The sequence below is a fragment of the Columba livia genome, chromosome 2 (genome assembly GCF_036013475.1).
Source record: "Columba livia isolate bColLiv1 breed racing homer chromosome 2, bColLiv1.pat.W.v2, whole genome shotgun sequence".
Lineage (NCBI taxonomy): Eukaryota > Metazoa > Chordata > Aves > Columbiformes > Columbidae > Columba > Columba livia.
In genome coordinates, this window is record NC_088603.1 from 41,733,861 (window position 1) to 41,749,612 (window position 15,752).

General features: G+C 39.2%; 1 protein-coding gene across 13 annotated transcripts in view; it reads left to right on the plus strand.

Annotated features, from left to right (window-relative positions):
- Positions 1-15,752, plus strand: part of RARB (retinoic acid receptor beta) — a 329,788-nt gene that overhangs the window by 251,406 nt on the left and 62,630 nt on the right. For 10 of the 13 annotated variants that reach the window (XM_065051582.1, XM_065051581.1, XM_065051579.1 and 7 more), the window contains one exon: positions 9,963-10,111. In XM_065051582.1, coding sequence (XP_064907654.1) covers positions 9,963-10,111 — 149 coding nt within the window. The remainder of the gene's footprint in view (positions 1-9,962; positions 10,112-15,752) is intronic. The other 3 variants (XM_065051588.1, XM_065051587.1, XM_005499175.4) reach the window with 1 other exon arrangement.

Below are 15,752 nucleotides of genomic sequence, written 5' to 3' on the forward strand. Positions count from 1 at the left end.
AGGACATCAAAACTTAGAATTAGCAGAGCAATAAAAGCCTTCAAAAGCGAAAGCTGGAAACAATACATTTTTAATAAAATGGGCAGTTACTCTAATTGCTGAACCCCTACTGTTCAATTTCTTTTAGTGCCCTTATTCATTAAATTCAGCATACTTATTATTTACAGATGTATGCATCTTAACTTGTTTATAGAAACCATGTTTTGCAGAAAGCTGGGGATGGTATAATACTAATTTGTACGTGTTTATTGCTGCCTGTAATATGCAGTTTTAAAAACAATTAAAAATAGTGGTGGAGCTCATCATTGGAGTCAACCCCAAACTGCCCATGAAAAGTGAAATATTAGTACTGCATACCTCCTTAAAGGTTATAGGCCATTTGTAGTGGATTGATAGCATACCCATTAATGAAGAATTTACCTGTTCTTAAAGATTTTAAGCTCAGCAGTCTAGTTTCTAGATATTATTCTAATGTAACCCATTTAAACTTATGTGATGGAGTTCATAATTGCCCTTGTAAATGGGTATAGAAAGGAGGTTATATAAATCAATTAGTGATATCCAGCAGTGTGGCTGTAATACAAATTAATTGGCATGATAAGTATTTTAACTGCTACTATACTTACTTAAAGTAGTTTTGATCACTGAATTGGCTCTTCTGGAGTCACGCTATTAATTTTAAGATTTAAAAACATCTAAAGATCAAAATGTTAATGGCTCCAAAGTTTGAGAAATAAAATATGTTAAATATTACGCAGCAAGTCAGTTTTACTGCATTTCCAAATAGAGCACAACAGTTTTATTTTGTCCATGTGTTACTGAACAATTGTGTAATAGTGTTATGTGATTAAAGATATTAAAACACTCATTTTCTTGCTGGATTCGAGCCACAGCAAAAAGTCATGATCAATGGTGTCATAAGAAAATTTTGAATATATAGAAAAAGTAAAAGAAAATATTTGGCAGACATAGTTATACAAATAATTAATACCAACTTGGATAGGAGGTGAGTTTTCAAGAATAAAATAATTCCTTTAGTGTAATACTCTGCATTATTTTGTTTAGATGATTTAAAAGGTTTGAAGATAAAAGAAAAGTCCTCAAAACACTATAAAACATTTAATAAATATAAATAGAGACTTTATGACTTAGTAAAGTGTCTGGATGTGTGTAGAGGTTATAGTTACTATTTAATTTCCCTTGCAATTTTTATTTATTGTTGAACATATTAGATCTGAGTTTTTTTCCCATTTATGTTTACAAGTCAAGAGGCTTTCTTGGAATTGATGGGGCGATAACGCTCTAAAACAGATTTAAAAAATAATCAGACGCCTTTTATTTTTAAGCGTTTTTTCCATCACATTGTGCCTTTTGTCTTATTTTTGATCCTGCAGAGAAAACATGCTGAGTTTGTGGCACCGCATTTGTATCAATAGGCCACAAAAATAGGCTTCATTTTCATAAAGGAAGAATAAAGAGTCCAGAGTTCTCATCCTCCCTAAATTTGTGTGGCTTCTTTGCCTATGTCACTTTACCCCAGATGAGGATCTGGCCTTGGGAATCCACTGGAAAAGCAGACAGGGCCCAAATTGTAAGAAAAGTTCATTTTCAAAGGAAAATCTAACTTCATGCAGGTGATAGCACAGCTATATATATTTTTTAAAGAAGATCCTACTTTTCAGTTTTGCAGTAATGCGGAATTCTCACTTGAGTCTGATGCAATTTTGCATGGTAGTGGCCAGGCAGAAAATCAGCGACCTGAAAAAACTACAGAGCTAGCATCTTTCGGATGTTTTTCTTCAGTTTTCCGTATGATTTATTTTTTTCATTTAACATGTTTTCTTTTTCATTTTGAAGGTAGGCTCCTAATACAAAGTGATGAGCTGCTGCCCTGTAAACTCTGCTGCGCCTTGCAAACCCTCCGGCCATCCTGTCTGTACACTTACTTTCACCCTGGCTCCCTCATGGTGTCTGCCTGGCCATTTATTTAGCGAAAGACGCTCCTGTTCTCAGTTACTAGCGCGTCATTAAGTCTCGCTGCCCTGAGAGTAACATAGGTATAACCAGACGCAGTTCTTGTCCCTGATATAAATAATCCTGACAAGCTTTCTGCCTTCCACGCTTGCTCAGGTGTAAACACATCTCTGTGGCTACATAGACATATAAACCGAAATGTAAAACTGCTTTGCTGATATAACTGTAAAAAAAAAAAAAAAAAGCCTGAAAACCAGAATAATTTTCTTTGAAAAGGTAATGTGAAACTCCTGTGTTAGTTATACATACTACTCCTGGGTTTAGTGGAGCTGGTGCTGGAGAGCCAGGCAACGCAAACTGGGGCAAACCTTACTCCTGTTTGAAAATATCCTCCTGAGCAAACCTACAGAACATGAATGAACTCTTACAGAGTGACTGCAGCCTGCTCATCCTTTACTGCTAGCTGTAGTAAATATGTGTGTAGAGTTCCCAGAAGTCCTGGCTTTAATGGGAGAAGAACCAGAGGTGGTTGCAGTGGCAGTACCTCCCCACTCCAAGAATACGTGTGGGGCAGGACAAAATGATGAGGCAGCTTCAGAAAAAGATTTTAGGGTGTTTTCATTCAGAAATACACAGTCATGGCATACTGGTGATTTCCAGATCATGTGTGCTCAATATATAAGACTAACCTGGTAGATTCAGGCTTGCATCTTGGCAGTATATGAGGCTGCTGTTGGCTTGGACAGTATAGTCACAGATAGGGGTTTTTGTGGTGGTTTCGGGTGTTGCTCATGCCTGTGTGGGACACAGGGCCCACGTGCATGGGTGCTGCTGAGTTGCCTTCAGGAAAGGATTCAGAACTCCTCTTGGTGCAGGTCTGTTGTTCTGCTGGGACAGTCCTGTGTAATTGAATATACATTGGGGTAGTCTTATAGAAAGTCGATTTCCAGCTGGCCATGGAGGTCAGAAAATGAGGACGTGCCTTTCGTTGTCTCTCCCAAGTTCCCTGCTAGAAGTAGAAGTAGCTCTCAAGGGCAGAAGACATCCCAGCCTCCCTTGCAGTTGGCCCATGAGCAAGATGCTCACACAGACTTTGGGCAGCTTCAGAGCCCCCACATGAGAGGGGCTGAGCACAGTCTTAATTCAGTTCCCTGTTCTGACGTGTATCCCATGTGTAGATTGGGGCAAGACACATAAGGCGGTGTTGCTAGAGCTACAGCTAGGTTGTTGATTGCTGTTGAAAATCACATTTGGGTACTGCTTGCATTTTTCTAGGAATTTAAGACTCAAGCAAATCAATCTCTTGGTCTGTCAGTCCTTCTGTGTCCCATCCGTAAAGTAAGAAGAGTAGCTCTTCCCTTATCTCACGTAGGTGTTGCAAAGGTAAAAATACAAATGCTTTTGGGGTATCCGCATACTGGAGTGACAGGGTCCGTGTTTGTAGATCAGACAGGTAGAAGAGAGCAGGATGTTTTATGCTGCTAAATATGGCAGGACCAGAAGTGTTGTGGGCTGTGCTGTGTGGTTGGGACAGCAGGGAAAGTCACCCAGGCTGCCTGTGATCTGGGCAGGAATGTCACCTGGGAAGATGCGCTGGCAGAGGTGGCCTCTGGAGTGCCTTAGGAAATGGCACTGTAGAGTCAGGTAACTGAATTTTCATGCTTAACAAATGAAATAATTAAGAGGCCAGATCATGGTATAACGGAAAAGTATGTTATGAAAGAATCCCCACCTTTCACTGGGCAACCAATAAAGGATATTTGTGGGAATAGTAAATTCTGTGCCACAAATGAAGAATTCAGCTGCTAAGGAACAGAAATTGTGTCATGAGACTAGAACAGAAAGCTAACCAGAAGATAGATGCTGTTGTCTTCTGAATTACTACAAACAAATCTGGGTAGCTCTGCTATGCTGGTAGTAGGATGCTGATCTTTATTTCTTGGCCCTAATCACCTGATATGAATAAAGGACCATACTCCTTTCACATGGCCAAGATCAGTATCCACTGACTGTGCTGACTTATGTTACATGACTCTGCTGGTTGAGATTACAGATTTGCAATTGAAACTTGGCAATTTTGTTGATGAAAGGCACAAAGGAATGTAATGCAGCTTACTCTGTCCCAGTTCTAAACTGGGGAAGATGCAGCAGATGAATGTAAGCACTTCCTTTCTGCCTTTCCAGTTGGCAAATACAACTTGGTATACACACAGCAAAGACTTTGTTTTTTTTTTTTTTTTAGATTCATCCTTTGAAGTTATTCTGTGTTTTAACATGAAATGCTAAAATAGTTACAGCGAAAGTGCTCTGAGGACCTGCTTTGCCAGTAATGGCTCCCCTCAAGGTTATGGAGGCTTTTCAAGGTTCATTCATTCAAATACCCTTAGACTTGGCAGGATCACCATAATTACCATTATTTGCATTGGAATAGCACTTGAAGGTCCTGCAGCGCAAGTTACTGTACAGCATATTTTGAGACTCTGCCCAAAATAGCATACTGTCTAAATACATGAGATGCAAAAGGGTGGGGGAAGAAAATACTGTCCCGATAGTATGTCTGCCTGTGGTGGAGCAATAGCCAAATTTGTACTTGGAACTTCATTAGGGTAAAGCTATCGGAGCAGTGAGTGTGTTTAACTGCTTCTTGTACTCACTAGATGGAGGGCAGAGTTCAGCAGGACCCTCTTCTCCCAGATGCGAGGGGACAGAAGACAGCTGTCCGCATCGCTCTTTCACTGACAAGAGTCATAACAGCAAAAGCACTTCGGCTTTAGAGGCTTCTGCCAACTCAGCTGCGCCTATCGGGGCTTGCACCTTGTCTTGAGATAGCTCTTGGCAGCAGCAGCCTGTGCCCTAGCAATGGCTCTTAAAATGACCCGGTCTGAGGCACCTTTTAGATGACCTTCTGTGCAGTTTGTCCCTTAGTAAGATCTTGCAGATTGGGCTTCCGAGCTCCATAACCTCTACTTCTTGCTAGTTTTGTTGTTATTTTAATCATACTGTAGGATTCCTGAGCAACACACAGTGAAAATCTGTCCGTAGGATACTCTTAGCTTTTCAAATAACAGAAAGGGATCACTTTAGATTGGGCACCCTCAAGCAGAAATCAGGTCATAAAGTGTCACCCTGTGATATCCCTGTTGAAAGTGGAATGGCCCTTCTCAGATTAAAAGCAACCTTGAAGACTTAGAGGCTTTTTTGACTTTCAGCCCAAGTAATACCTTTTTTTTTTTTTAAGACTTAGATAGTCTAGAAGACGTGAACTATGACTTGATGAAAATTAAAGCTGGAAAAATTGTAATCAAGATTTAAAATAGAATAACATACATTTAACGTCAAGACTTTAAGGCAGATGTGTGCACCTAGCAAGATGTAAATAACAAAAAAGAAAGCCTCAAATGTGAAAAACTTGTTTTCTTAAGTACCTCTGAAAATCCTGATGATAATATGTCAATCTGGAGTTATTGCAGCAGCCTATGTTTTAGTCCAGGTATGTTGTGTTCACTTGGAATGAACGCATTCCCTCCTGAACCTCGATGCGTACCCGGCCCTATGAAGATTTTTTTTGTATGTAGTTCTGATGTTACAGTTTGGTAATTCGTTCTGCGTTTATTAACGTTTGCACATGGTTTCTCCTGAGCCTTTTCCTCTGTCCTCCTGCCCTCAGCCCACTCAGCCTCCACACCAACAACCCCCGGGGCAAAACACCGATCCAGCACAGCGAGTGCCCATCCGTGAAATAGTAGCACGACTTCTTTGCTTTGTGTCGTTTTCTTTGCAAGCAAGAAAATAGGAGTCTTCACACAAGAAACGACTTCGTTTTGGTCTTTCTGTTGTCTGTGATCCCCACCTGTTGTATATATGGTAAAAATATCTGGGACTTATAACCCAGCAACAGTCCGCAGCCAGAGTCATGTGTGACCGGGTCAAACACACACTTGCTGGAGGGTCATGGCCAGGTTACTAAGTCAAGGCTGGCAAGTCTCCACCATAATGTTTTCTTTCTCTCTCACTCTTTTTTTTTTCTTCTCCCCTTGTCTGTCTTCCAAACAACAGGTTTTTTTTTAAAAAAAAAACCCTCTTAACAATGCAAACTATTTAAACATGACGAATTCAAAGAAGTTTTTTATTAAAATAAAAAAAACGGATGGAGGGGTTGAGTCAATGATATTTTGGATTTAATTTTATAGTATAGTTTTATGTGGCACATGAAAGAGAGAAATTTGTATTGAAACAATTGAGACCCACTTTCCCAGTTCCTGGCTCTTTCCTGGAAGATGATTAAAAGCAGACTTTTTTTTCCAGACGAGACATAAAAATTAAATGATCTACAGTATATAGTTATTTTTTCAAATGTTTGGAGGCTTATAAATAACTTCTACAATCAAATGCACACATACAAGCAGCAGAGAATCTGGTTCTAATTACTTGTACTTTAGTTGAACTTTGGCGTTTCCTTTGACTTTCTGCCTAATGTATGTGAGCTGTGTGCCTTGCACTCCTGCAGTGAATTCACAAAAAAAAAGAAAAAAGAGGCAAAAAATCCAGACTCTTGCTGGTGCCAACAAAAATGAGGGTTAACAGAATGTTTTGACCAAATGCAACACTTTGCTATTCACCCTAATTAGCTGAAATTGCTGCTTCCCACCAGGGACTCTGAGCTCAGTATTCAAAACTCCCTTGAGGCTATCCAGGAAATGCCATTTGCTTTACAACTTCTTATTCTTTTAAGACTCAACTGTCCAAAGTGTGCATTAACATACAAGCTTAATAATCTAAGTTTCTAGCGAAACGCAAGGCATTTCATAATGCCTGCCTGCTTCTGGTTGGTCACAAAGTAAAATACCTCCTCCATCTGTCAACATGGTTTAGCTGGCAGTAAATTAGCTCTCACAAAGCACACTGTGCTTTTAAAGATCTTATCTGCTGCTTTATCTAACCTTTAGAAATATTTCAGACATCTCAGGAATTGTGAAGTGACCGATTGTTCGAGAGTCCCTGTGTGCTTAAGTGACATTCAGGTGTTGGGTGACAGTGCTGAGGCTCTGTTTTCTCAGGTGAGTTGGGACCCTGAAGTGTCACATCGCTCAGGACAAGACAGCAGGACAAGGAAAGAAGTAGCTTTTTGTTGTTGTTTTGTTTTGTTTTTAATTGTTTTATATATTTGAATTCTTCCTAAAATCATAAGACTGCTTTAAAAATGCCTCTTCTGGAAATGTCAGCTTGTCCGCCTCTCGTTCTTTCTTTTTTCCACCTCGCGTGTGCAGACATGCATAGAAGAAAGTGGGTTCTGCTGTTGTGCGTCTGCTGGCCATGGACACAATACAGAAATAACGCTTTATACCTGCTGAGCATGAATTGCTACAGATGCCTGCACTGGATTTCTGCACTTCCATGCTGGCAGTACATACGTTTTCAAATAAAGAGTAAAAAAGGCTAAATCCAAAGAAGAATAGTAAGTCAGAAGTCCAAGTAAGAGTCAAGCACGTGTAACCTGAGTTCAAGTTTTCTCCAGAAAGTTCTACATCTTTCCTGTGATAAAAAGTGAATGTTCTCAAACTGGGTTTCCTTAAAAAAATAAAATAAAAAAGAAAATCAGACTCTCTAGATGGTTGTTCAGTTAATGCAAGTATTATATTGACTAGATATTAGCCCTTTTATTGCCATAGATAGATAGATAGATAGATAGATAGATAGATGGTGTTTTAGGGGAGGGTGTTCTGGTTTACCTGGGTTCTTTCCTTCTCGCATACCTTTTCAAATCGTCCAGAAAAATATTCTCTAGCAGCACCTTCAGCTCTTCAGTTGCTGACTGTGTTGTGTATTTATGAACTGAGCTGGTTGCTTCATCTCTTCTGGGTATCCCAAGTTCCTGATGCTTGGCCGGTGCCTGACAGAGCTCTGTTGTACATATGGTTTGTGGTTTGAACACTGCTATTGGATGCTGGGGCTTGTTTAGGATGAAATCATCAAAAAAGCAGAAGTATATCAGTATTATTCCTCAAAGCCTCTTTTCCCCAAACTGAAATCACAGGAGGATTGCAGGAGTGCAGTTGGTTTATTGAATGACACAACCTTGTTTTCCCATGAGAAGCCTAAAAACTGCCTTTCAGATGGACTGAGAGAGTTGAATGAGCTAATACGAAACACATTGTCTGCTGGCATTAGCGTTTTAAAGCTAAATTTTATTATTCCACAGGCTGATTGGAAGCCACCATAATTCATGTACCAGCATAAAATAAGGCACAGAATGTTTGAGGCCTCTCAAGGGCATTTGATGAATCTAACTTTAATTTAAAAGTACTAATAGATTATTGATTCAAGTAGGATGGCTGTGCAGAGATCAATAACAGAGCATTGCCAGTCTTTCTTAAATACCAAAAATTACTGTTGAAAAGAAATGATCGTTCTCATCTCTGTTTTCATTAAGAAAAAACTTCTTTAAAGTTTGCTTGTTAGAGTAGGAGCCCTTGGATATTTGGTTTACCAAGGTTCAGTGTATTTAATGCTGAAAGAGATAAGTAGATTTCTGGACGCTGTCTTAATATTGCAGCTTATGGAGTCCCATGTTATTTTAATTTTCTCTTTTTCAACAGCCTCATTATTTTTAGATATATAAATAAGTTGTTCCCATTTGGAAGATATTTCTTTGCTTAGAATCAGAGCCTTTAACACTTCACTCTAGCATTTATTTTCTTTCTCAATAATGCCCGTCCTTGAAGTTGATAGTACCTTTACCCAAGTAAAAATGGTAGAAAGGAGGCCTTCTCTCAAGTAATCAGGAGTTGTATCGTGCTCCTCAGTGCCCTCTGTGAATTGTGCAGAACATGAATTGACAATGAATCATGAGTTTAATACAAATATATCATCTTTGTAATCTGAAAAATATCATGTACAGTAAATCTTGTCTCCGATTTTCCATTGAGTAATATTCTTTAGGGCCTGCTGTTAGTACTCTTGAGATTTAGCTCTGCTGATAGTGCCTAATATTTCTGGATAGATCTGAGTTCACAGATCCTGTCATTTCTGTGTATCTCTTGAAAAGTTAGAGGGATTTATCTGAAAAGCAGCAGAACAGCTAGGTGAAACATGAAAATGTATTGCACATCTACAATAAATGTGAGGAATGATGACAGCATATCACAGAAAACTAATGCAGATGTTTTGGAAAGATGTAGTTCACATGTCTTATCTTGCGTCGTACAGCTTTCATGTCCTTTCCCTGAAAGGGATAACTGGCTTTTCAGCAGGTTCTAAACAAATGACCATCTAGAAATATTAAGGCAATAAACGGATGTTGGGGTCATAACGTGTAAGTAGCTTTTTCTCAGAGAGGTTTTCTGGTGTTACAAATCTGAAGGTAGGTAAGGAAGTGCTGCTGGGTTGTGCTAGTTTTACAGATTGAAAAAAAAAAGACTTGTTCTGGTAATTTTCTCTTCAGGTCTTATACTTAGTTGTTTGTCTCTTTACATATGTCCTGATGCATGGTTCTATCCTGCTGTGGCAGAATTGCACATTGCGAGTGTTACTTTCTGTAGATAAAGGCAAGAGATGTAAGAGCTCTCTCAGAATTAGATACTGATTGGAAGGGTACATGCCACAAACAATTTCCCTTTGAAGGCTGATATCCAGCGTCCGTACGTGGATCCCATGCAATTCAGTAGGCTAAAACCAGAACATGAGGCCCAAGGTTGTCTGTCTTGGGAGACTGGTAAGAGATTCAAGCAATATATATCTGACGTGAACTGAAGCTTTTGTGGTGTTGAGAAGCTGGATCACAAAAAAATATCAGTTTTTGAGGCTATAGCATGTAGTCCTGTCACTGCTTGCCTTACTTTAGTTCCCCTTAAATGTTGCTAGGAAAGACAAATGTATGTTTATTATACAAAAAAGATATGGGGCAGTTTCATCGTTAAAATACAGTAAATAATTAGCAATTTAAAATTAATTAATGAATCATTCAATTAATTATTTTTTTTCTTTTCTAGCAGTTGAAACTCAGAGCACCAGTTCTGAGGAGCTTGTTCCAAGCCCTCCTTCACCACTTCCACCCCCTCGTGTTTACAAGCCCTGTTTTGTCTGTCAAGACAAGTCATCCGGATATCACTATGGCGTCAGTGCTTGTGAGGGATGTAAGGTGAGTGCCATTATCTCCCTTTCCTTTTATAGGACCACATTTCATTTTATAGAGGGGCAAAGCAATAAAATGTTGTGTGATTTGATTGTCTCCAGAGATTCCTTTACCTTTCTTCTGTGAATTAATTCTGATTCACGAGTAAATCTAAGTAAATGATCGCCATGCCTAGAATTATTTTCCTTCATAACTTCTGCCAAAGTATGTCTTTAAGGGACTTCCGTAAGTATTGACTAACATGAGAAAGTGATTGTAGATGCGGAGGTAATAAAAGAATAAAGTGAAAACGCAGTAAGGCTCTTCAGTGTCCATCTATAGGTCAGGTATACCTTGAGAACTCACATGGCTATTGTCTGCTCTCAGCCTGGCTTTTCCTGTGTGCTGCAACCTCTGTGTATCCAGGGGTTGGAATTTGGGAAAAGGATCTGATCATCTGGAAATTTTTGGCATAGTCTCTATCTATCTAACAAATCTCAAATCAAATTGGGAATTTAAGGATCAGCAGATTGGTATTCACAAAATTTAATCTGGCAGACCACAGTACCGGCATGTCTGCTACTTTCCAGTGCTGTGGTTTTCAGAGCATGAATCGGATGCAGTAGTAAGATACACCGTGCTAAAGCAAAGAATGTCTAAAGACAAGATACACATCAGAGAAATAATGTCTGCTAAACCATGAGTGTATGGCAATAGTTAGAGATATACATACAGTGGATGTTATGTGTGCAAGAGAGAAGGTAGTGTGAAAAATGCTAAAGAAAAAGATATCATAGGACAGATGCTGTCATAGTTAAATTTCTTAGTTATGGTACCCTAGTGCAATATTCTTCATTAACAATTAAAGGAAAGACCTATGATTTTCATCCTTCAAATTAAAATATTGTGTAGTGCTTAGTACAATGAAGATACTAATGTATGCTGAAAATGTGACGGTACTATATCCATATAAATAAATTTATTAGCATAAATTAATAAAAGGCATTTTGCTGGTTTCTTTTTGTGAAATTTTATAATACTTTTTCAGATAGAGTTAGCTATTTTTACTTTATCCTGTGAACCTACAACTTCTTTCATGCTACTGGCCTTTTGTAGTGACATATCATAATCCTGGGTTTGTGTCATTACACAGAAAACCAGATGATTGGAGTCTGATTTCCCCCCTATTTTGTAAATGTAGATACTGAAGAAGTGAAAGTAACTATTTAGGCTCGCCTCAATTTTAGAATCACTTTCTGGCATAGAGGTTTTTCTTGGAGATCATGTCTGTATTTTTTTCTTCTAGATGCCACAAAACTATAAAAAGTTAAGTGTCTGTTAGGAAGAACTATGGTAAGAATATGCTGTAGCTGATTTCATTAAACAGGAAACCTCATCATACTCAGATGCTAGCACACAAATGTTGGTGTCATTTACTCACCCATAGAGCCCACTGAGCCCAGATGTCATTGCAGACTGTGGCAGAAAAGTCACATGTGCCTAAGACTTCATTATTTTTGAAAAATATGCAAAAATACATTGTAAGGATTTTATTGATATACTGCAAAGCATTTTCATAAATAATTAAAGCAACACCACGCTTGTCAAAATACATGAAGATATCCCTCTTGTAATGTGTTAGTTGTTATTCAGTGACAACAGAAAAATGATGTTCACTTATTTGCTAATTTGCAAGATGGCTAATTCAGTATTTGGTAATAGGTGCTGTTAAAAGAAAAAAAAAAAAATAGATTAGTTACATAAAAAAACTGTCAGTCTAGGAGAAATAACAAGATTTCAAATCAGTCACTTGGCTGCATGAGACTGCTAATATTTGGGTTAGTTGATGCTAGCTCTTCGACAGGTTAGACTAGGATTTTGCGAATCTCTTCCACTGAATCAACTTCCTTAGTAAGTGCCAGGAACTGGCAAAGAACAGAGACCACTTAGTCAACCAGTGGTCCGTTTGGTAGACAGTCATTTACTACATTTGCTGTTGAAAGCTTTCTGAGCTTTCAGGTTAACAGAAATGATGTGCTGGGTGACAGCCGGCAGCAGTACGTGATGGCAACACCAGAGACAGCCTCAGAAACGACTGCATTGCCAGCTTCTACTATTTTCTCAGAAGAATATTACTCTTTTCTTTTGAGCCCCTTTGGACTGTTTGGTCTCTTTTTCTTTTCCTTGATCTTTGCTCTACACTTGCTTTCACACATTCATTCCTTGGTCCTGTACCATAAGAAGGCTGCCACCTTTTACTTCCTATTTCCAGCCATCCAGGCTCCTGTCCGTACTCAAGTCTACCGTCACTCTTGGTTCCCAGTATCAGTTCTTCATGCTCCTCTTTCTCTCCTGCCTTCTTCATACAAAAATTTAGCCAGTTGCTTTGCGAATTTAAATAAGCACTGAGCATTGAGCACTGCTGCTAGGGAGGCTTTGTCTCCTGTGGATCTCTGCCTTCCAGCTGTTAAACCCACGTTTATTAGCAAGCCTGTGTTTCATTGAAGGCTTCTACTCAGTATGGAGTTGGAGTTTCATGCTGATTCTCGGGTGAATCTGGAAGCAATAATAAGGGAGAATTCATGTTACAGCCTTTTGTCTAGTTAGGAAACACAGATTTATTTCTCCTGTACCTCAACACACATCTCCACGCAATTTCAAATAACTCCATGCTCTTCAACATTTGCAGTTTCAGTAAAGCTGACCAGTGTGTTCAAAAGCCTTTGGAATGGTGGGCAACCTCGCTTACAGACAGCTGGGTTATACAAAGCTCATTCCATAGAAGCAAGACGAAAATATCAGCCAAATAAAGTATTAATAATCTTTTCCACCCCGCTCACCTTGTTGCCATTTTCTTCCCTCCTAGTTCCACCATTTCTTTCTTCACCTGATTTGCCATCTCTGTTCTGGGATGCTAAACCTAAAAGTCACTCTTTTTTTCCACCTGCCTTGCACCTCCCTCTGCTCTGAGGTCCTTTTCTCAAGTCTTTTCCTTTTTCCTTTCTGACTGGTTTACCTTTCCTTTCAAACTCCTGGCAGTCTTATTTCTCAAGGGAAACTCAAATGGAAAACTCTGCTCATGTATTTATCTAATTAGGGTCCAATCCCTTTTGTTTTTCTATGCTGGCTCTCCCATGGTTTTCTTCTAGTTTTCTCTTTGTTTCCTTCTCCTTTGTCTTTCTGCTTTGAGCTCCAGTGAAGCTGCCATCACAGTGATCATTAGCAGTCTCCATCTAGTGCAAAGGGACAGCTTTCTGTCCTCAAGGTTTCAGGCTGATGACTGCCTTTGATTCAGCAGGCTTGCTTTTTCCTGCCTTTCAGGCCTCTTTAGATTCTCTTCCTACTTTGTTTACTGTTTATTAAATTTCTCCATAAATGGCTCTTTATCCACTTCTTAATGCTGTTCCCTGAGGTTCAGTTCTTTGGTTTTCTGTCTAAAAAGCATCACCTACTGAACTGTTTAATTGGGAGACCAATGGGGAAGGCCATGGCCATATTCTGCTCATAAAGGGTATACTTTTAAAGGGGACTCTGCCAGCCAGGAGCCCTTGGAGAGCCGTGGATGGTTATTATAACTTTCTGATGCTCAGTTTGTGTTGGTCTGCAAGAAATTTTGATGAGTGGCCTAAAATATTTTGGGGATTGTCATAGCAAAGCTTCCTTTGTGGAACAGTTTCCTTTGGGACAGATGCCTTTTTCTTTTAATAGTGCCTCTTATATCACATAAGGGGAACACCTCACTGGAAATTTTATCTTCCCTAAATTGCCACCAATCCATGGATCATTTCCAAGTTACCCCCATCTCTGACTTCTCCTCTGTTGTCTTTCCCTCGTGTGTCCTCTTGCTCACCTCACTACTACCTTGGACGTAGAGTTCATGGAGACAGAACTTGCCATCCTCTCTCTGTGTGGCATCACCAGCTCTTATCTCATGGCATGCTGTTTTTTCAGACATCGTTCCATCATTTCTGATCTGCAGCATTGTAATTCACACACATTTTTTCTTTTTTTCCTCTGCCTTCATTGTCAAATCATTGCTGTGGTCGTCTTCTGTGGTGATTCGATTTGCCCTTTCTTCTGTCCTTCCTTCGCTTTTTCCCACTCTCTCTCATACTTGGACCTTATTCTTTCAGGTATCTGGGGACAACCTCCTTGGCCAAACATCTTCTTGGTATTCTAAGCACCCTTTTTTTAAGTGATCCTTCTGTCTTATTCATCACCAGAGTCTTCAGTACTGTGCCTCACTAGAAAGAATGTTCTGTGGCTTGTTTTGATACTAGTGTATCTTTTAAGGTTTTTAGGGGCTGGAGTATTTCATAATATGCACGTTTGAAGCACAAGAGAAGGTTAGGAGCTATTTACATTATTTTTAAGCTGTCTTGTTTTCTAATTTTATAATGTTCATGCTGAAAATTTGATTTGTGATTGTAGTTTTACAGTATCTGCATTCTGACCTTCCAAATCTGAAAACTGGAAGTGTTCAGAAGACTGATATCACAACCTTTTTCTCAGTTAGCAGTCAGGATTTTTCTGTGTTATAAACTGGTGTAAAAAAAAAATAATCATGGCTTTATTTCTGGGTGTTATGCTGCAAAAGGCTGATGTGCCTCATAGCCTATCAGTGGCTTTATGTTTGTATTAGAAACTCAAAACCAAACTGATCTTCACAGCACATTTGTATTTTTAAGAAAAATTCCAGAGAGAGTCCATCTTTTTATGTGTAAAACACAATATACTATTTTGTAAACTGTGTGGCATTTCAGAAGCCGATTTTGAATCTACTTGTGTGTTTCATTACCTCAGTTAAAGACTTCTGTGTTGGTTGGTTGGTTTTTTTGTTTGTTTTTTTGTTATATTTTTTTCTTTCCCTGGTCTCTGGGTGTTGCTAGATAGCACGCAAACAAATTCCATACAAAATGGGCAACTTGCATTTATCCAGCTGGTACAAGTGGTTATAGGGCTGGCCGACACCAGAAGCTCAGTTCTTTGGTCCTGACCTGACTCCTCGTCATTGTAGTTGGGTTTGCAAAAAGGGAGACTGAGAGTAGCGGTCTGGATTCCCCACACAATGCCGTCATTGTGTGGGTGAGGAGGAGAAGCTGGTGTTCTGGCAGCTTCAGCTGTCTCTGAAAGCCTTGTCCCTTGTTCTGGGCATGTAAAAGATGGCATTCCTCTGCTGGCAGCCCTGCCTGCATTCCTGGCTTGAATTCGGTGGGCAGCAAAGATGCCTCAGGCAGTTTTAGGAGAGAAGGCAGCACAGTCTGTAAGAGGGTAGGTTTATGGTCCAGCAGTTTTGTCTGAATGATCAAGGTGCCACTCTGCCTGCTGCTGATGCTAACAGACAAAAATGTAGATAAGTCTACTTCAATACCAAGTAGTTCCAGGTCAGCTTTTATCATAAAAGAAGAATAGCTTTCTTTCCATCAGAGTTTTCATATAGAACCACATCTAATGTGGGATCATCACATTAAAAGGGTAGTCACATTTAATGTATTTTCAAAGGTCTTCAGCTATGAAAATATGTCTATTTGACACCTTCCTGACTCAAATATATATGGGTTTTTTTATTGCAAAGACTTTAAGTAGTATGGAAAATAGGCATTGATATAAAGCTTGAAATTTAGTTCTATAATTTTGTAGGTCTGACTCCTACCAAAATAATAAAAAA